Here is a 22,660-nt window from a genome sequence, read left to right on the forward strand (position 1 = left end):
GAGGAGGTCCCAGGTTGGCTCAGGGTCTCCTTTCATCTCTGGTCCTGAGGAGGCACTCTTTGGCTCTCTTCGCTCCTCACGCCTTCTCTTGCCTCCTCGGGGAGATTTCTGCCAGTAGACTAGCGATGGGAGGCCATGGCCTCCTTTACATTGGCATACTTGTCCCCAAGAAGTGCTTCTTCATGGAGAAAAAGAAATATGACGATCATAGGCCGCACTTCATAACCGATATCACAACCGACTGGTCCAAGTTGTGGACCTCCAACGTAACCGCATTGAAGCGGCTGACATAGTCTTTGAGAGACTCTTTCTCTTGCTGCTTGATGTCGAGCAGCATGTCTAAGCCACGACGTCGTCTTCTGCTGGAGACGAAGTGCGTCGCGAAGAGGCGGGCGAGCTGCTCGAAAGAGGAGATGGACTCAGGCCGAAACCCTAAGAACCAAAACTGAGCTACCTTGAGAAGGGTTACAGGAAAGCCCTTGTAAAGCACGACGTCGGTGGCTCCTGTGCAACATCATAAGAGCCTTGAAGCTCTCTAGGTGGTCTAGGGGATCGGTGGTGCCGTCATACGACTCCACTTAAGGCATCTTAAACCAAGAAGGGATTGGTTCCTTCATGATCTGCCTGGTGAATGGGGGCTCTAAAGAGAAGTTGAATTCGTTGTTCGCCCTTGGAGCTTGTCCTTTGAGGGCATGAATTTGTAGACCCATCTTCTTGATTTTTCTGTCGAGGTGGCATCCCGCTGGGACGGGAGCCCTACAAGACGAATATGCGAGAGGCTCTAGATGGAGTCCCTGTTGAAATGGGAGCTTAGAGTATGTCATTTTCGATCTCGACAGAGACTATACTACCAAGTACACTAGCTCTGATGAGATCGCTCTGAATCTTGATGTTGAGAGTGGTGACTAACTGGGCACATGTGGTGCATCGGTGGCTGAGAGTTGTGGTCGGGTTGGCTGAATTCCAGCTGGACCGGCTCCGGTCATGCAGCTGCCTGCTGTAGGCCCTGGGTTGCCACGGTCAGCGCCTGGACCAGTTGAATGAGTAGGTCAAAGTGCTTGTTGCTCATAAGCCCGGTGAGTTGTTCCGACAGGGCAGATTTTAGACTCTGCAACAAGCCTCAGAAGTTCGGAGCACAGCGTTGCGAGGCGTACGATGTACCATGGGCTCCTCATGACTTCATGTTGGTTATCTCTCCCTTCGTTAGATATCAATGTAGCTGGGGCCGAACCCTTTCTCTAGAGCCAATTTGTTGCAGCCGAATCCAAGTCGAAGTCAGAGTTCAGCTCAGACAATCCTCAGGTCAACTAGAGACAAGCTGAGCAGACTGGTAGTGCGTCGGGTGTCGTTCTCATTCAAGGATGGCCTGCAAAAAGTCTACTTTCTGAAGAGTTTTCGGCAGAGGACCCTTCGATGCGTAAATCAGAATAGAGAGACAACAGTTTAAAAGGAAAAGAATTTCAACAGAATTTTGTTCTCTGTGAGTAATGTGGTATGCATACCTGAGGTCACTCGGGCTGCTTCTTTATATAAGCAAGTCAAATTTGTTGTTACCTAGGTGGTCATGGCGTACATTAATGGCTAGGTAACAACCAAAGTCGTGAAGAAAAGTCAGTCTATGTAGGTGGCGTGCAGCGCTATTCGAGCACCAATTATGGAATCACCATGGCTACAGATTGCTAGAACTATCAGTTATTGAAATTTGTCAGCTCTTGTCGGCACATGCTGATGGGCTCATCGATTTGGGCCGAAATCGCTTACCATGAGTGGTCGGATCCTCGGCTAGGACCAAAGTCGTTCACCTCAAACAATGGACTCCTCGGTCGAGGCTAAAATTATCTGAGGTCGAGGTTGGTCAATCGCTTACCTCGAGTGGTCGATTCTTGGCTGGAGCTGAAATCGTTCACCTCAAACAATCGGCTCCTCGGTCGAGGCCAAAATTGTCTGAGGTCAAGATTGAGCTCATTTGAGGTCAAGATGTTCAATATTTCTCTCATCAATATCTATCCAGAACTTACAATACAATCCTCAACGCAAGAAGCGAGTTGAACACAACCCACATATGTGAAATGATACACCAAATCTCGATGAAACTGCACAATTTCATTGTTACATCCACTTCAGTAGATATGAGACAATTTTCTTTAGGTTGAGAGTTGTAGAAAGCACTCTTCGCAACAAATCCAAATTGAAAAGCTTGCCTTCTCTCTTGATGATCCCTAGTCCAACCATCCCTCAGGTTTTATGTTTGGCCCTCCAATTTAACTAATCTCTGTACTCACTAGAGGAGAAATGAAACGTACTCCCTCTCACCACCGTACTTTATCTGTATGCCTGAAGAGCTCAACTTCGGCTCTATTGAATGTTTGATGCTGTCGCCTTAATACACCCACGTTTTCTCCATCGATACCCCTCCCATCTCACTAAATCCCATTACCCCAACCCAAATATTTCTCCTCCCCAATACCAACCCAACCACCCCCAACATCCCTCCCTCCCCACACCCCCCACCCCCGGGTTCCCACCGTCATCTGTTCTCCACCCTAAGCCTATGATGCGAGCGCTGACATCCAAGTTTATGCGAGCACACACGCCAGCTTTAAATGTTTGAACCGATAACGCAAAAATAGTGGAAATCCTGTTACCCCAAAATTCTAAAATTGGTCACAATTGCATGATCGGGAAACGTTTCAGGTCATTACGATCATCATGCGAACCCTGCACACGTTCTCCTGTAACTCCTATCGCTGTATGCTATTCATCTCTGCATTTTTATACATGCCAACATATCTGATGCAAGAACCCATGGCCAACATACTTGGAATTACATACTAGGGTTTTTTTGCTTGGAAAATATTCTACATGAAAAAGGGTCCTGATGCAAACATCGCCATATTGAACAATTTTTCAAGCGTAAAAATTCCTACAGGCCTTGAACTCGAGCTGTAACTGGTTTCATATACATTGCTATTTCTTACAACTACTACCATTTTATATTTCTTATCTAGGAGTAGGTCGATGACCCGACCAATGGATGTTGAGGTGGTTACGCAAGGTGGAGGTCCCCTCATCATTGTCCAAAGAGGTGCGTCCAGCTGTTAAAATGTCTCAAAATTTTCACCACTTGCAAAAAACTATAGGAATCAGCAGCAATCTATAATAAAACTCCGCAAACCTGACTTCATATCAATTGGAATAGCTTTGAATATGGGCAATCAGGTAGATTTTTATGTCATAACAATACAATATCAAGAAAAATAGCAGTTCCCAATTGTAATCTTAATTATGATAGCACGCATCCAGATTCATGGCAAGCTGGTTGGATGTCTTCAAAATGTTGTAAAAATTGCATGACAGATATTCTATGAAATTACAATACTGAGTCTGTAAACTGTGGGAACTCAAGGCCAAAATAATTTAATTAAACTATGTTTTAATAGGTATAAATATTATACAATTAAAATAATAAATGATATCATTCCTTGGGGTATCTGGTGTACGAGTTTATTATCTAAACTCCGAAACTAGCTAAAGGATGCAAGAAACATGACATTTCACAAAATTTATTGAATCAAGTTGTAAGAATAATAGAAGTTTGCTTCCAACATCACTATGGTGAATCAAACTCATTGTCACAGAGGCCACTCTCCATCAATTTCTAAGGCATGTGATGGAAGGATGTGATTAGTATTTAAGAGTCTGACACATATCCAACTTACAGATTCAGGTAATACAGCTTAAGACCAAAGGTTTTTCCACATGTTGCGACGTGGTGACCCGCTTTATGCACCTAATAAATCTGTAACCATGTTAGACTAGCGGCAGCAATAGATATATGTCTGCACGATATCTAGCATATCACAAGGTATTGACCATGCCTGTTTGGAACATAGATATGGCTTGGTACTAAAGTCAAAAGGTCCATTATGTTTTATTGACACAACACAGCATGTGTCAAACATCTGTTCTTTGCCAGCTAGTGCCCAGAACACCTTGTGCCTGTGGTGCAAAACCCATTGTCTCTAACATATTGCAAGATCATGAACACAACTTTGAGAACATAATTGCCTTCCTACACAAGAAAATGTAAGTAACATTTTTGTGAAGACCACCATCTATACCAAGAACTAAGGCCCGATTTGGAGAAGCTTTTGGAGGGCCAAAAAACACTTTTAGATGAAAAAGGATGTTTAGTAAAAATTTCAAAAAGTTGTTTTAGCTTTTGCAGAAAGCTAAAAACAGCTTTTTGGGAAAAGCTCCATTTTGGAGCCGTGGAAAAACTGTTTTGAACTTTATCGAAAAACTATTTTTTTTGACCAAAATACTCATAATAAAATAAAACAATTACATACTTTGTCCCTTTATAAACCTAAAAATATGCTGGAGCCCTAACAAAGAAGCCCAGCCGTGGATCAGACTCCCTTCCATGCAAGAAAAGATATTCTTGTTTCCTATTATTGTATTATACTATAAATTATATTACATTATATCATAATACATTAATATGTTATATTAAATAATTTAATATTATGTTATATAATGGAAAGTTAATATACACTAATAATTATAATATTTTATACCTTTATTATTGTATTATACTATAAATATAATATTATATTACATTATATCATAATATATTGATATGTTATGTTAAATAATTTAATATTATATTAAATTATTATGTTATAGTATACAATGTTATATTACTATATTATAATAATATTATATTACATTATAGTAATATTATACTCTATCATATATTTATGTATTAATATATGTAATATTTTATTATGTTTTGTTGTATAATACTATACAATGTCCTTTATAGTAATTTTATCATACAAAAGTACTTTCTCAGTTTGCTTACCAAACACATGTTAAAGTGCCACAACACTTCAGAAATATAGTTACCAAACAGCAAACAACTTTTTATAAGAGCTCTATTTTAAATAGCTCTACTTCTAATGGCTCTACTTCCAAAAGTTCTATTGTCAACAACTCCCCCAAATAGGGCCTATAAGCTAGGTTGTTGAACTAAACTTTCACTTTTATTATATACTCAAAAATAAAAGACTTTAAATTTCATTGATAGTATAAAGTTCTATTTTTCTATATCCAACTTGTTTGAAGTTGTTATAAATTTGATCAAGCTATGCTTGTACCCTAACTTTTCCTACATAAGAGGAAATCAGAAGAAAAAGTTTTTACACAATTTCTACTTGTCAGCATGGTTAACAACGAAAATATTATGATTTCACCAAGAAAATCAAAGAATAAACTGTTTCCAGTATTGGTTGGTTTCAATATGAAGTACATAGTCATCATTGGCCATACCACCCGAAACCACCTAGTTCGAGGTGTACCAAACCAAACTGATGGGGAACTAGGACGGTTCGCCCTATCGACTCGGTAAATAGGCCAAGCCCATTAAAAAAGCCCCCCTCCCCAATTTGAGATCTGCTCGATCAAAAAGCCCCTTGGGTTGCGATCAAAAAGCCCATTAAAAAGCCCCAGCATCCCCTGAAACCCTTTGAACGTCCCTCCTCCCCCCCCCCCCCCAAAAAAAAAAAAAAAAATCGTGGATCCCCCTCCGCCCTCCGCCCCCTTTCGCTCTCTTTTGATAAGAAATCTCTGCCAAGAATCTAGGATTTCTCCCCCTTTTCTCTTCCTCAAACCCTAGTCGAGAATGTGAAGTCAAAGACCAAGGAGAGAAGCTAATGGCCAGAGTGCAAGGAAAATAGAAGAGGAAGCAAGGAGGGGCAAGGCAGAAGCCTCAAGATCGAGGAATGCCTACAATATGGCCTGGAATGCGAAGAAGCAAAAGATGAGATGTGTCGAGGAAGTAGCGCTTGCCACTGGGCCTGTGGGGGAGAGAGACCATGGATAGGTTCATGTCAGGGCCTTCGAAACCCTCACCTCTCTCCCTCCACTCGCTACTGCTGACACCCTCCTCCTTCCTGTCTTTCTCCCGCTCCCCATCCTTCCCCAGCTACAACTACCGGACTAGGGAGACTGGCCAGTGCTGGTAGGCCAATGGACCCACACCTCCAGGCATCTCTCCGGCCACTCTATGGATCAATCCGTGCCTCCAAGTGAGTCCCCTCCCTCTCCTTCCTCTCCGGCTCTCCCTCCCTCTCCTTCCTCTCAGGCTCTCCCTCCCTATGGTTCCAATACATCGTGGTTTCATACGGTATAGACTGAAACTGTACCGTACAAGTTGCCAGTCAACATGCCTGTCGATACTAGTTTTACCATCATTATCCTCAGCCATCAATGAAGAGGTACTTTCCTCCCTCAAACAATGCCTTGACTAGTAAAAAAGGAAAAGCAAAGAAATTAGAGCAGATAAAGATTTGCTAGATGCAAATTAGTGAAGTTCACAGTTACATAAAACAGAAAAATGATACACAAACCTAAATTACCATATGATGATAAGCAATAGTAGGTTCTGAAACTAGAAAGTGGATACAAACCTTTTTACAATCATCACGGTGAACAATTCCAACACAGCTACCCCAATCATCTATAGCAGGAATAGCAGAATCCTTAAAGAAACGCATAATAACTTTGTCCAATTTCAAGCTAGCAGGTAATGGATCAGCTTCTTCAAATGCTGTCATATACTTCTCAATAGGATCATTCAGTGAAACCTGAAGTACAGGATATAAACTTACAAGCTATGTCTGCAGTAATGGAAAGAATGTAAGGCCATTTAAGTAATGAAAAGAGTAAAACCTCTGGAAGGACATAAGGGCTGAGTATAGAATTAGTGAATCCTGACAAAGCTTCTACACGGATAGCAACCTGCAACAACATCAGATATTTTCTAATGTAGGAAATTGCTCACAAGAATGAGTGCAGCTAAGCTGGGTTCCCATGACAAAAGCTCTACATATTTATACACATAGCAGTGCTCACCCAGAACATGTCTTCCTGCTGCATATTTAGCTTTTCCTATACTACCAAGTACTTGGTTGCAAGATTAGTCCAGAGGGGTCATAAGCAATTATGTCTGTCAATGCCATTCATCAGTTGTTTAGGGGCTCTTTGGCCATAATCTAAAATAAATAATCTTAATGCAAATGCTTGTTCGGTTCCTTTTCATAAAATTTATTTTGGAAAACTGACAGGTCATAAACCTAAAATTGAGTTTTGTGAAAAAAAGTCCCCTGTTTTTCATTAAATCTGCATTATATAAAATCAACTATTACTAATACATGCTATAATTACCTTACAGACAATTATCTAGTCCATCTAAAGATGAAATTTGAAAATGGCATACCAACTTTTGGGTCCAAATAATAGTGAACCAAAGCTAAGAGAGTTATCTGCAGCTTACAAACCATAAGATGAATAGGTTGGGCTCTGACCAATCTTTCCCTCATAAAATACAAACTATAAAAACATAATAACCATTCTTATGATATGCCATTCATATAGTTGATGCGTCAAAGGAAAATACATATGTTAAAATATAGACCTGATGATCATTTTTCTTTATTTTTTAGAAAACCATAGGAACTTCAGTAACTACCTTCCTCATTTCTCAAAAACTTGATGAAAAGGATGAATTAGATGCATACCATGCCTCCTCTAGTTGTCCAAGAGAACCCTTCCCTTTTGGTAATAATTCTATGAAGGATTTGTCTAGCAACATCAACCTGTAGAAAACTTACCATCTTGTAAGTAACCTCTAAGAGAAAGAAAAGGGAAAAATGATGGAATAAGATATTCAGAACAATTTCCAATTTTCTGGCACAAAGTAGGTATGAAGAATAATAGCCTTTAGAAAATGGAGCAATGATATAAGATACTCAAGCATCAACAAGTAGGAAATAGGACAAACATATAAAGCACAATAGTTGACTTAAATTACAAAAATGGCAAAAACAATCTTGATTTTTTCCCCTAATTGATAAAATGAAGACCTTAGCAGTCCAGATTTTTTTAAGTATTATTGTGGAAAATTTTATCCTTTAAAGCAAAAAATAATTGGAATATAATAGAAGGAAATTAGAAATCATTAAGAAGATAAATTCACAAGGGAAATCCTAAAACATAAATGAACAAATGGAAAGAATGGCGAGGAAAAGAAATAACATAATGCAAGGAGGTTACACCATGTATTAGTAGCTACAGGAGTGCACCTCAACACTATATGGCGTCACTTTTGGTCCAAAATATAGACAAGAACAAGTCTGTTTCATGCAAAGGACACAGAAATGACCAAGAAAAGCAGTGTAAATGAGTGCACATAGAATATCATAAATTGACAAGGTATGAATGTAAAATTAAGAACTATTGGCTATGACTAAAAGTGTTGTTGGTCATAGATAACCAAGTCCAACCAGAGCAAGTCCCTATATAGACACTGAATCATGCACATAATTTACTTGTTTTGGCATAACCAGTTTTAACCAACATGTTCCGTATGTATATATACAACTCAAACCAAGGAATTTATGATTGATGCATGCATGCACAAACACATGCACATGTGTGAAGGCATAAACACACACCAAAGAAAAGGAAAGAGAGAGAGAAACAAAGGAGGAACCATATTTGATGCAGGAATAACAGTGATTGCATCTTTGGATTTAAGGCTAAGGTTAACGTAGATGGAAAATGGTTAGATCTAGGTAACTCAATGAATCCATAAGGCTGAGGTTCCAAGTTTTCTTTTTTGTTTTTTGGGATAGACCAAATGTTCTGTTAGAAGATCAAATGAATATGCAAGAGAGCCACCAGCAATACAATCATCACATTGAGATACTGAAAATTTGCCATGTAGATTTTCATCAAAAAGTTGGTAACAGAGAGTCTAGAAAGCAGCAGGACTTAACCATGGAGTCTTTACCATAGAGGAAAGTGGTTTAATCTTTTTCTTCTTCTTCCTTTTTTCCTTTTCCCAAATAGAGGACAAGTTTTACACTTATGGCTAACTTGATCCACACCTACTTGACCCCTTAATAGTTCAATCAGCTGTATCGGTAGCAAGGACCAAATTGTGCCATTAACAATATAGAACAGCAGAATTTGTTTTATAACGTGCATCATATCTTTTATAGTTTCTGAAACTTATGCTTTAAAAATTTTTCCGTGACAAGACATACTACCACATTCCTCGTCAAAAAGGCCACTATTCATCAAGCTTGCCAATTAAATCTGATGAGTAGTTTATGTAGGTGAGACACATCTTCAACTGCTAAGAACCTTAAAATGAAAATACATAAGTTTGGTATCAAATTGAGCAAAGGTGCTACCTGGTCATCATTTATTGCTGCCTCCATAAGAAGCTCATCAGCTTCTACTTGCACCGAAGGAGAAATTGATCCAACAGAATCTGACCACATGTGAACATGCAGCCTTTTGACCATGTCAAAATCTCCTCTTATAGAAAATGCCCGCATCATTGAAAGATAGAGATGAGGCTTAGGTCTCAAATTATTTTTTTTGCCATTCTGCTTTATCATCTCTCCAAATATACAAAGGGCATCTACAATGAAAAAGAAAGAGAAGCACCATTCACCAAATTGAACATTATAAAATCTAATAAAATTTAATACTTCACCAAAGAAAAGGAAATGGAAGAGAATTTTTTTTTTTTTTTTTTTTTTTTTGGGGGGGGGGGGGGGGGGGGGCGGGGTTGTTCTCATTTTCCAATCAACTGGTTACAGCATGGTCTGCCATACCGGTCCGTACCGGTCCAGCCTGGGACCGGTACCGGATCAGCGTGAAATCCGGTACCGGTAGTTTATTGTTGAAAAATCGGTACCGGACCGGTACGGGACCGGTACGGAACCGGTTCGGATCGGTACGCCACCGGTTCGGACCGGTACGCCACCGGTTCGGACCGGTACGGATCGGTTTCGTACCGGTCCGGGCCGCCACCGGTACGCCGACCGGTACCGGTACGGCGGACGTTGGGTTACAGGATTACTCTTAAGCATTGAAAATGAAGGCATATCATTACAGGCTTTTGCTTTCAGAACATGGTTCCAAATCACTTAAATGGTTTCTAAAAGCTCTCAATTTTAAAGTAAGTATTTATAGAATTTAAAAAGTTACATAGTTTCTATGAGAAACAGTTAGAAGTTTATAAACTATCAAATTAATGAAGAAATAAGAGAATTATACAACATATTCTATGTTATGTGGATTGCATTATGTTAGATTTAATCTTATGTATCTAACTATGCACTTAGTTTCTATTCCAGCGTTAAATCAACAATAAAAGAATTAAATAGTGATTTAGATGTTTGAGAGAATATTTGTACAGCTAAACATATTATGGCTTCCTAGTGTTTAAACCTTCATGCTTCAATCGAGTTCTGCTTTGGTGTTTAAGTGGCTGTTGTTGACAAATTTGATTGAGTAAATGATCAAGTTGCAGTGACATGCTAATGTTTCAAGTCAGTCGTTCCTAAGATGAATGATCACTTTATTTATTTGTTGGCTGCTATAAGTCAACATTTCCTTTTGTTGATGAATTCATCTCATGAGTAGTCGTCAAGTTCATGGAACTGTAAAGTTGAGTAATCTTTGAAGTTCCTCTTTCCAATTCTTGTATTCATACTTTATAGGAATAGATGCATTTATCTACATAAACAAATAATGTATATTGTAAACAAACTGACAGCCTTACTCTTCTATACAAACTCTAACAATTTCTGATTCCATTCATAATCACAGAAAATAGATTTTAGACAATTAACTAATAATATCTTGTACCATCAAGCTCAACAAGCTGAATTTATGTATGCAATGGTTAAGTTAAAATTTGATAGTAAAAGAAAGAATGAAAAAATATCATTATTAAAGAGGCCAACGGTAACACTTAAGAAGTTACACATATTACCCTTGGTCGACCCACAAGCCAGCAATGCATCAACAATTGCAGTATATGCAGTTCTATCAATAACAAGATCAGGCAATGATTTCATCTCCACCACAATCTTCAGAACTGAAACCAGGTCTTTGTTGTTTCCTAAACCCTAGAGCACATCCATAACTTATCATTGGAGCGACTAAAAAATGAAGAAGATGCTATTGCTACAAATAGTTGTAATTTAAATAAAGTAAAAAGCAGCAGAGGATAAAATCATACGGAAAATACTAGAAAAGGGCATGTTGTCATGTTATGCCAATTATGATGGACCTAACTCATGTAATTTAGGCCCTACTAGAGGAGGGGGAGGGGTAGAGGGAGAGGGAGAAGGAAAAAGGTGCAGTAGGGATTCTGAATAGAAACAGCACTTCTGTCCTCAACTGAAACTTACCACCATCAGAGTCAACACCGACCATGAATCTTGATAAACACCCCCAACAACCATGACCCTTCATCATTTCCATCAACAAAGTAAGAGGAAGGCGGGGAAAGGAACAACTAGCCTAAAATTGAACGATTAAGAGATCCAGGCCATGGAATAGTTGGGTGTGAGGCCTTAAGGATTAGAAGAGGAGAGGATGAAAATGTTGGGAATTTGGGAGATCAGAAAAGAGGGTTTGATCGGAGAAATGGGAAAGGTTGTGGAAAGGATTGATCATGCCATCTAAAATGGAAAGAGGAAAAATGAGAGCAGGTCTATCATGAGCCCTAATCAATTTAGACCCTTGGATTGAAATCCAAGGATCATAATGGTGAGTCTTAATAGCAGATCTTTGAGTCTAGTAAATTACAATCCAACTGTTTATATATAAAAATATTTTAATCCCTATACAGTGTAATAATTTAATATATATATATATATAGTATTTTATTAGTTTAAATTTCGAGCTATATTGACCCAAACACAACTTAGCTAGGCTTAGCTTGTGTTCAGATTGTTTACATCTTGACCCCAAACATTCAGCTCGTGTTCCACTCATTACCTAGTCAAGCAAGTGAAAATCAAGCTGAATATTGAGCTGAACACGAGCTGCTGATGAACAACTTATTCATTTAGACACTGAGCAAAAGGGAAACCTTGTCATATGTTAAGCACGATACATGGTCATCTTATATCTTTAATAAATGAGATTGATCGAATCCATGTTTGAATCACTTCATAGTTCTCTCATGATCTATTTCCATCTTTCACTCTTATTCTCCTCCCTCCTACTCTCTGCCCTTGTATTTTTCATCATTTTTATTTCTTTCTTGTCACAGCTATATTTTACTAAAAGATTATATCATTATAATTTGTTAAAAGTTTGTCTCATAAAGCTCTTAAATGGAACAACCTGACAAAGAAAGCAGAACATGAGGATGGACCCTAAATATTTTCAGTTAATAACCAACCATGACGAGCTTGTATATTTTTTAGCAACAGGAACTGAGCTAATAATTATTTGACAATCATGTTTCATTAGGAAAGCAACAATAAACATAGAATGTTTTGATGACTCAAGTTTATTTCCTTACTACAAGACTGGTCATTTACACATTCACCTGTCAAATATTCATAAGCAGAGCCCAAGAGAAGCTAGCAGCCTAGTACCCTTAAAATCAGTAGGATCCTCAAGGATTGCTCACTTGACAATTGAATATAATTTTGCCATGTTTCACATGCCATTCTCACCCTTAATGCCTGAATATAATAAAAATTTTGCAGGCCAACCAGTTGCAAATGTCTAAATCCTAATTATTGGAAGGGATTTTAGACATTTAGAGTTTAAGGTTTAGATGTGGAGATCCTGCACTCTGCACTATTTAATAATAAACATACATATAAATGCTAGTAGGTGAACTAATAGACCTCATGCAAGAGTTTCTTTTTTCTCCTCTGAAATTTGTTGAAACACAAGCGATATGATGATAAAGATTAAAGAGTGTCTTAAGATGTATGTCAATAGACTTCTTATGCAACAAACAGTATGTGTGTGAAAGAATGTTATGCATGCAAATTCCAAATAAACAAGGATAATAAATTATGGTTATTTGGTTACTATTATTCATGCATTATTTTAAAAATAACAGAAGGAATATGCAAACTGCACTCAATTATTACTTTTCATACCTTAAGTAAAGTAGTGTAAGTGACAGCATCTGGAAGGAGTTCATAGCAACTAACCTTTTCAGCTTCTTCCTGCAAGAAGGATTGACAACTTATTCATATAAAGTGTAAACTCTGTGTATTTTTTGGACATCGGAAAACTGATTTGAACAGCTTTAAACTAGCCTCTTAAATACTTTCTCGAGACCTTCATTTCTGCAAGCAACTGAATTGCAGTATCTGTTCTTCCATCTCTTATGCATGCAAAAATCAATGTATTATAAGTCAGCTTATCAGGCTTCAACCCTTGGCACAACATTTCATCTCGAATGGTTAAAGCAGCAAGAGGGAAGTCAGTGTTTGCATACCCCTGAAAGGGAGATTAGAATGTGTCACCAATTATTAAATACATATAACTGCATATTAGAAGTATAAAAGCATATCCAAATAAAAGATCAAAAAGCATGTAATACTGCTTTGACTCCGGATATTTAAGTTCAAGGATAACGGCAATACATCAATATCAACATAGCAAGTCAACCTTCATCAGTAAGTTGTACAGTACAACAGAGTGACCATCTTCATGAAGCACGCGGCGGAAACGTGCAACAAGACCATTGGCACGACGCATATCTCCTGCACTTAAGCAAGTTAAAAACCCATTTATACAGCATGGAACCAGACAAATCAGCAGAGATCCAGTTACTGATGGAACTGCAATGTTTCAAAAGACACAACATTTTTATATTCATGCTCAAAGATGAAAAAGGAGAGCATTATTATAGTTAAACAAGTTATTTCCATATTTGAGTTCTTTTGTTAAGCACATATTGCAAATGCCGTGTACTCACTTCAAGATAGGAAAAAAGCCCCCACATTTACACATATGGAAAATATATGCTGCCAGTAAATGCACTTATTTTTCTAATGTCAACATTGTTATATCTTTCTTTATTTTTTTTTTGCCATATCCTAATATCAGATTTGCTATATATTTATTTCATACATTGTTTTTGACTTCAAATTGGAATCTACAGGCACACAAAGTCAAAAAAATCATTATTATCTTCTTGGATTGAAGGCTGAATCGCAACTCTATCCAGTCAAAAGGTTTTAGTGTGTTTCCAAACAATATAACTCAAATTTACCCCTTTAAATGTAATAAAATAAATATGGAAGCCTTGAGTAGTGGTATGATTGATATTTTGATACACCATTTGCTTAATTTGCTTAAGAGCTCTCTTTTCTCTTCTACCTACTATTTGTTTGCTGGCTCATCATATTTGGTTCCCCAGCTTTCATCAATTAAACAAATCAAACAAAACCATAGGCATGCATCTCCATTTAATCAACCTGCTTGAAGCATCCCCATGACTTCTACATAAAAGAATGTGCTGTAATGTGCAGTGAAGTTGTTTGCATGTGAAATTCAAAGTATCTTAAGACCAACAACATGAATCTTCGAGTTTATGTCTGTGCTTATATATCAAGGAAAGCAAAACTATAATCTGATTAGTCTTTGCAGTCTGGTTCTCATTTTGGCATATCAAACAGAGAATACTCTCACATGAAATCATCATAAAGTTTTAGTATAATTATCATCCTAGCAGACAAATGTATGTGAGTACTGAAATTTGGTTTTCATAATCCCCTACACCCCCACCCCAACCAAAAAAAAAGCCCCCTGCCCCAAAACCTATACAAACGGGGTGTGGTTCTATTACATGGGGTGTAAAGATAGTACTTCACACATACTTCCAAATTTAATGTTTGTTGTTCAAAAATGGAAATTTGAACTGTTGGTTGTGATCTAAGTCCTAAAATATCTATCTATGAAAGATCTGAACCTGCAACTTCTAGCATGACAAACCAGCACTCTAACCATCCCCTTTCATCACCATTGTCAATCAAAATTTATATACATACATACATGCATACACACACATACATAAATACAAATATACATAAAATGAAATTGTTCTATTGCCTCATGGGGGTAACTTCCATGTTGTTATGAAATTAAAATGTAATCATGGTAGTAAACAATGACAATGTCCTAACACCAACCTGCCTCAAGCAGTGCACTTAAAAGACCAAAAATAAGTTTTGACGACAATTTTGGGCTCCCCGTAGCAGAGTCTTGCTCTACACATTCAAGTATTTGAAATGCTTCATCAACTCTCCGTGCCTCTCCCAAACCCTTCAAAGATCAATAAACACTCGATACCATTAATGTGAAAAACTTCAAGACATGCTAATGATGTTGAACTATTTCACCCCTTACGAATCAACAAGGAAATTGCTAATGCAGTCAACAAGCAATCACCTTGTAAATTTCAACCAACAATGTCAATGATCATCGGTAATAATAGAATTGTGAGAGAACTTTGAAGTATACATAATAAATTTATGCGGAAGAAATTATGCATTTCACATCATGGGATGCATGAAGATAGAAATGATTGAAAAAGAAACAGAAAATAGGAAAAACGGTCCATTCCAAAAGGATCAAAATCATTACTTGTGGATATCAAATCTTGACCAAAAAGAGAATAAGCTGAAACATATCACATTCATCTGTTCAATTAATCATATAATAAAAAATCAAAGAACTCATGATCCCAAATCTCGGCCAGCACATTGGGAAATCCATCTCTTTAAAACTCTGCAAATCCATCTTATCAGAACTGTGCTCATCAGCACACCCAAAATTTTCGCTCACCAACAAAGCAGGATGTTTAAGGTCTTTACAAAACTATGAATATATAGAGAGCCAGAAACCATTTGCAAGAGACGTCAAAATCAAGCACAATTACAAGAATGGGATTATCAGGGAAACAGAAAAATCACAAAGTAAATATCAACAGAAACTAAAGTCCTGAACATTTGCCTTTAATAATACTTAATGATATAACCATCTGTCATGGAAGGCTGATAGGTCCCAACCAGAGAAGAAGAGAACGAAGACAAGGGAAAGGAAATGATATTCAATGGCTCTTTCCAAAGAGAAAATAAGCCATGCAAAATAGCAAGATACAATTCTCTCTTCGGGTGAGAGAAACCCAATACAAACTAACCAACAGGACAAAAGACATCCCTTTTTCCCTCACTCCCCTCCTCTCTTAATTACACCCCTGCATCCGTACAAGACGGGCCATCGTCCATCACTCCCTACCACATCCCCAGCTGCTTCGGAGTCCATCCGCGCCCTTCTTCCCCACGTCGATGCGTTCTACAGGCCATCACACATCGCTCCCATTTCCCCACGATCGCTCCGTAGCCCCTCTGGCTTTCCATCCTGCATCCACGTGTGATCCGACCCATCACGCGTCTCTGCCCCTCGTCTCGCGTCCGCTTCGGAACCCATGCACGTCTTCGAGAACTTCGTTGTTGGGTTACCCCTTGCTGGCCACGCTTCCAACGTTGTAGCTACCTCGTCGAAACGGTCCATAGATGCCAAGTAACGTGGGTTCGGCTTCCGGGCACGTCGGGGTCTGGTGCACCCATCATCCCTCCCCCCTTCAGGCAATGCCTTGTCCTCAAGGCTTGCTTTCGGATACTGTTGTTTCAACCGGTCATATTCTTCCCAAGTGGCATCTTCTTCCGGTAACGCTCGCCATTGCACGAGGACTTCTTCGACGATTTTCCCCCCTTTTTTAACCCAGCGGTAGTCTCTAATAGCTGCTGGTTCCATTACCGGACATCCGTCTTCTCGGATGGGTGGAGGATCCTGACGAAGAACTTGTTCGTCACCAATTTTTCGTTTAAGGAGAGATACGTGAAACACAGGATGCACCTTGGCCCCTTCAGGTAGCGCTAGACGATAAGCCACCGGCCCTATGCGTTTAATCACTTGATAGGGTCCAAAATACTTTTGGGCAAGTTTCTGATGTGCTTGTCTGAAGATAGTATGTTGTCGGTAAGGCGGAAGCTTTAAGAACACCCGTTCTCCTTCTGTGAACACAGCATCTCTCCGCTTCTTGTCAGCCCGTTGTTTCATGGTAGCTTGTGCTCTCTCCAAGTTACTTTTCAGCTCCTTTAACAGTTGGTCTCGGTTGGCAAGTGATCGATCAACTTCGTCAATCGCCGAATTTCCTTCCATGTATCTGATGATTGTTGGTGGGGTTCGTCCATAAACTGCTTGGAAGGGGGTCATGCCTGTAGTGGAGTGAAAAGTGGTGTTGTACCAGTATTCCGCCCACGCCAAGTTTCGCTACCATGTTTTCGGAAATTGACTGCATAAACACCGAAGATATTGTTCTACACATCTATTAACGACCTCCGTCTGGCATCGGATTGAGGATGGTAGGCTGAACTCATGTTGAGTGTCGTTCCCTGCAGCTTGAATAACTCAAGCCAGAAGTTGCTCATGAACACGGGATCCCGATCGCTGACTATCGATCTTGGCATCCCGTGCAGTCGTCCAATCTGGTTTACATAAAGTTCAGCTACCCCTCTTGCGGTATACGGATGGGATATGGCCAAGAAATGAGCATACTTCGTGAGTCGGTCAACAACGACTAAAATCACATTCTTTCCTCCTGACCATGGTAAGCCTTCGACGAAGTCCATTGAAATATCCTCCCATACTCGCACAGGTACAGCTAGAGGTTGTAGGAGCCCGGCTGGAGCTTGGGCTTCGTATTTGTGTTGTTGGTAGACCACACACTCAGCCACGAATTGTTGGATGTCCTTCCTCATGGATTCCCAGTAAAAGGCTTGAGAAATCCGCTTGTAAGTTCTTAGAGCGCCTGAATGCCCGCCGACTTTTGTGTTATGGAACTCCTCCATCAGTTTCACTTTTAGTGGCGATCCGGAAGGAATCAGCACCCGGTCCTTATAGTAGAGTATTCCTCCCTTGGTTTGGTAATTTTTCATGCGGTCGGGTTCCACCTTGAGTTGTTGAATTTTCTGTTGCAGATGTTGGTCTTCACGGTGAGCAGCCCTTAGTTCCTCCCAGATATCAAAGAGTGGTCGGCTGATGGCGTTGAGCATAGCTCCTTCGTGTCTGCGCGAAAGAGCATCAGCGGCTGTGTTGTCTTTCCCGGGTTTGTATAGGATCTCGTATTCGTAACCCAGAAGCTTCGCCACCCATTTCTGTTGCTCCGGCGTACTGACCCGCTGCTCTAAAAAATGCCGAAGACTCTTCTGGTCCGTGTGTATTTGGAATTTCCTTCCCAGCACGTAGGGCCGCCATAGTCGGATTGCCTCCATGATTGCCAGCATTTCCTTAGCATAAGTAGACCACCCCTTCTTCGCCACACCGAGCGCCTTACTCATGTAAGCGATGGGCCTCCCGTTCTGCGTACGAACCGCTCCAATCCCTTGATCTGAGGCGTCCGCTTCTATCACAAATGTCTCTGAAAAATTCAGGATGGCGAGCACCGGTGTCGTGGTCATCGCTTGCTTGAGGTGGAGAAAGGCTTGCTCGGTTTGAGGGCTCCACTGGTACTGTCCTTTTCTCAGTAAGGCTGTTAAGGGTGCAGTGATGATCCCGTATTCCTTTACAAACTTCCGGTAGTATCCCGTCAATCCAAGAAAACCCCGGAGCTCCGTTACTGAAGTTGGTCGTGGCCAGTTCTGCATAGCTTGGATCTACGTGGCATCTACCTGTACTCCATCGGCTGACACAATGTGGCCGAGATACTCCACTTGTTGTCGCCCAAACAGGCACTTGGACGGATTAAGATAAAACTGATGTTTCGCAAGGATCTTGAGGGTGGTGTCCACATGAACTAAGTGCAACTCCCATGTAGCACTGTATACCAAGATATCGTCGAAGAAAACTAAGACGAACTTACGTAGGTACCTCCGAAAAATAGAGTTCATGGCTGCCTGGAAAGTGGACGGGGCATTGCACAATCCGAAGGGCATAACTAAGTATTCAAAGTGTCCATTATGGGTGCGGAAGGCTGTTTTTGGGACATCTTCAGGGTGAACACGGATCTGGTGGTAGCCTGATTTGAGATCAAGCTTAGAGAAATACCGTGCTCCATGAAGTTCATCGAGCATGTCATCAATGGTGGGAATTGAAAATCTGTCCTTGACGGTGGCTGCATTGAGTGCTCGGTAATCCGTACAAAACCTCCAACTGCCGTCTTTCTTCTTCACCAGAAGCACCGGCGAGGAGTAGGGACTTTGGCTTTCTCGGATGATCCCAGTCTCCAGCATGTCCTTCACTTGTCGTTCAATCTCATTCTTCTGATAGTAGGCATACCGGTATGGCCGCACGTTGATCGCCGAGGTTCCTTCTTGCAAGGGAATGCGGTGCACGAACTCTCGCTCCGGCGGCATCTTTCGGGGCTCTTCAAAGAGTGTTGAATACCGGCTCATCAACTGTTGAAGGTCTGTTGATGGATTCCTCTCCTCAGCTGCAGTTTGATTATTGTCCCTGTCTTTGACAAATATGGCAAATATTTGGTTCTTCCCATTTATTTCCTGCTGCATCCCTTGCGGATTGAGAGCTCGGGCAAGTTTGGGAGGCTGCCCAGACAGCTTGCACTCTCTTCCGTTCCACTGGAATGTCATCGTTAATTGCTTCCAGTCGCAGAGCACCGGTCCGAGCATGGCGAGCCACTGTACGCCCAGAACGGCGTCCAGCCCCACAATCGGCAACGTATAAAAAGTCACCCAGAATTTCTTGCCTTGCAGCTCTACCTCCACCGGTCGAAATTTTTCTTTGCAGTGCAGAGTTTCCCCATTCACCACTCGAACCCCGAACTTTTCTGAGGCTTCCACCGGAAGTTGGAGTTGTTGGGCAATGCGGTTACTCACAAAGTTGTGAGTTGAGCCGCTGTCAATGAGTACCGTCATTGGCTGGCCTTGGATGCGTGCCACTACTCGCATCGTTCTGGGTCCATTCCACCCAGAGAGAGCGTGTAGGGAAATCTTCGGGGATGCCTCTCCTTGAGACTAATCCTCATTGTGGGGGTTGGCTTCACCGTCTTTAGTTCCTTCCGCATCCTCCACTGGATCAGCTTCAATCAAGTGAACATGAGAAGTCTTGCACCGGTGCCCAGGTGTAAACTTCTCATTGCATTTAAAGCAGAGACCACGCTCCCGTCGTTGCTGCATTTCTTCCCATGAAATGCGTCGGATCGGCGCCGGGGCGGGAAGCCGTGGTGCCGACGTAGTTGGATTCGGGAGTCGCAGAGCTCCGGCTGCCCGCAGTGGAGTGCTCCGACCTGCTCTCCATTTCTGCTCCAATCTCTCCTCTCGCAGTCGGGCCACTGTGATAGCTTCTCGCAAAGAACTAGGCTGCCGCATGCGTACCTCCTTGGCAATTTCCTCCTTGAGTCCTCCGATAAAAGTACCCAGTAGCGCGTCCGGTGGCCATCCCTTGACTCGGTTGGCCAGTTTCTCGAACTCCTGTTGGTATTCCCTCACCGTCCCACTTTGTTGGACACGAGAGAGCTTCTCGTTAAAGTTGATGTACTCATTGATTCCGAACCGAGCCAACAGTTCGCGTTCGAACACCCTCCAAGTAATAACAACACCTTCGTCTTGGTATGTTCGACGTAGCCACTGCCACCAGTGGTTGGCCTCCTCATCTAGATAGAACGAGGCCGTGGAAACCCTTCGGTTGGCTGGAATGCATTGGCCATCAAAGTATTGTTCAGCTCGATCGAGCCAAACAATGGGATCATCCCCAGTGAACCGTGGAAACTCCATCCTTGGATGACGATGGGCTCTGATGAGTTCCTCCCTTCGTTCGAAGCCGCCTTCTCGTGGCGACACAGTTTGTTTGAGTGGCGTGGGAGGCGGAACTGAGATCTGAAGGTGGCGGGTGGCCTCTAGGACCTCCGTCAGACGTCCATCCATTCGTGCCTCCAGACTCCGTAGCTCCTCCTGCATCGCGCCCATCTCAGCTTCTAGGTGCTCTATCCTTTCCTTATTCAACATTTTCCCGCTCTGATACCACGATGATAGGTCCCAACCAGAGAAGAAGAGAACGAAGACAAGGAAAAGGAAATGATATTCAATGGCTCTTTCCAAAGAGAAAATAAGCCATGCAAAATAGCAAGATACAATTCTCTCTTCGGGTGAGAGAAACCCAATACAAACTAACCAACAGGACAAAAGACATCCCTTTTTCCCTCACTCCCCTCCTCTCTTAATTACTCCCCTGCATCCGTACAAGACGGGCCATCGTCCATCACTCCCTACCACATCCCCAGCTGCTTCGGAGTCCATCCGCGCCCTTCTTCCCCACGTCGATGCGTTCTACGGGCCATCACACATCGCTCCCATTTCCCCACGATCGCTCCATAGCCCCTCTGGCTTTCCATCCTGCGTCCGCGTGTGATCCGACCCATCACGCGTCTCCGCCCCTCGTCTCGCGTCCGCTTCGGAACCCATGCACGTCTTCGAGAACTTCGTTGTTGGGTTACCCCTTGCTGGCCACGCTTCCAACGTTGCAGCTACCTCGTCGAAACGGTCCATAGATGCCAAGTAACGCGGGTTCGGCTTCCGGGCACGTCGGGGTCTGGTGCACCCATCAAAGGCCAAATCAGAGCATAATTTTTTCAAGAATTGAGTGCCCGCAGAGGAATGAAGCATGATCCCACAAATAACCTAAACAACCACGACAGATGCCAAAAACCAATAATCTCATTGAAGACTCGAAAAAAGTTTCTTAGAGAAAATGAAATCGAGTCAATTTGTTACAGGACAAATAGGTATGCCAACAAGAATCTCATCAAAGTGACCTCCAAATTCTTTGAAAAGTTAGGGATTTTTTTTGCCTCCGCTCAAACTCAGTGTTCTCTTTTTGGTTGTTCAATACTAACTTCCAAACCAAAAAACCTAAATATATTAATCCATCACAACAATAAAATTTCCCATATAAGTCAATCTACTAATCAAAGAACTCCAAAAAGGAACAAAGAAACCTGCAATTCTTGAAGTACCTTCAACAAGATCCCGTAGGAGACACTATCAACACCGCAGCTCTCCGGCTTGGCCATTTCCTCAAAGATCCGTTGAGCCGAATCAACGTCCCCGCAATGCACACACGCTTCCAGAACGGCATTCATCACGATGGTGTTCAGCTTCCCGTACCGCTTCCTCGCAACCTCCACTTCCTCAAAGATCTACACCAAAACCCTCAGCACTCAACCACCGCAACCAAGAATCAAGAAAACCCCAAGAAACCAACGATTTCTCATCAAGAAAAAACCCAACCTGATGCAGCTGCCTCTTTCTCGTGAGCTTAACGATCCGCGACGTCAGCCGTCGGAGATTAGGAGCGGAGGAGGTTCTCAGGTGGCGGCGCCAGGTAGAAGGTGTGGGGGGAGACGAGGAGCAAGGAGAAGGAGGGATTCGGAACGGGATATTTCGAGGGAAGAGGGCTTCTTGGAGAGGGAAATATCGCGGGCGAAACCCTAGCAGCGGCATTGCTTATGACCTTCTATCGCGGCTTCCGAAGCCCATCAACCGAGAAGAAATTCGCGGCGACGAATAAATAGTGGTGTAACGGAATGCGGAGCAGATAACAGCTGGCGACAGAACCACAACTTCACTGGGCTCATTTGGTTCGCGGAAAAAGAAGGGAGGAAAGTGTGGTCAACGAAAAAGTAATGAGATGCCTCTTATTTGATTGAAATTTTCAAAGAAGAGAGAAGAAAAAGTTGAATTCCCATGAGAATATGATTCCCACATTTTATGGGATGATTGAAATTTTCAAA

At 41.5% G+C, this 22,660-nt stretch overlaps 1 protein-coding gene across 7 annotated transcripts; it reads right to left on the bottom strand.

Annotated features, from left to right (window-relative positions):
• Positions 1 to 2,806: 2,806 nt before the first annotated feature.
• On the bottom strand, positions 2,807 to 22,444 carry LOC103718395 (pentatricopeptide repeat-containing protein At5g10690). 7 transcript variants are annotated; one of them, XM_008807193.4, is made up of 12 exons: positions 22,158 to 22,442; positions 21,884 to 22,066; positions 15,042 to 15,174; positions 13,516 to 13,610; positions 13,183 to 13,344; positions 13,053 to 13,067; positions 10,859 to 10,994; positions 9,264 to 9,496; positions 7,584 to 7,661; positions 6,736 to 6,804; positions 6,474 to 6,650; positions 2,807 to 3,095 (listed from the first exon to the last, which is right to left on the bottom strand). In XM_008807193.4, exons 1-12 carry the CDS (start codon positions 22,368 to 22,370, stop codon positions 2,859 to 2,861), a joined length of 1,731 nt encoding a protein of 576 aa, XP_008805415.1. In that variant the 5' UTR covers positions 22,371 to 22,442; the 3' UTR covers positions 2,807 to 2,858. The 7 variants fall into 7 exon arrangements, with proteins under 7 accessions (XP_008805415.1, XP_008805414.1, XP_026664786.1 ...); XM_008807192.4 differs by having other exon boundaries at positions 12,999 to 13,067; positions 22,158 to 22,441; XM_026808986.2 differs by lacking the exon at positions 2,807 to 3,095 and adding an exon at positions 3,103 to 3,123 and having other exon boundaries at positions 12,999 to 13,067.
• Between the last annotated feature and the right edge of the window lie 216 nt (positions 22,445 to 22,660).

Source organism: Phoenix dactylifera, chromosome 1 (assembly GCF_009389715.1).
Source record: "Phoenix dactylifera cultivar Barhee BC4 chromosome 1, palm_55x_up_171113_PBpolish2nd_filt_p, whole genome shotgun sequence".
NCBI lineage: Eukaryota > Viridiplantae > Streptophyta > Magnoliopsida > Arecales > Arecaceae > Phoenix > Phoenix dactylifera.

Bases quoted from the DNA above. Each gene is read 5' to 3' on its own strand.
- LOC103718395 (XM_008807192.4), bottom strand. From the start codon at position 22,370: ATGCCGCTGCTAGGGTTTCGCCCGCGATATTTCCCTCTCCAAGAAGCC. The intron at 22,067-22,157 runs GTTGGGTTTTTT...GTTTTGGTGTAG, and splicing joins GAAAGAGGCAGCTGCATCAG to ATCTTTGAGGAAGTGGAGGT. The intron at 15,175-21,883 runs GTACTTCAAGAA...TGATCTTTGAAG, and splicing joins CCTACGGGATCTTGTTGAAG to GGTTTGGGAGAGGCACGGAG.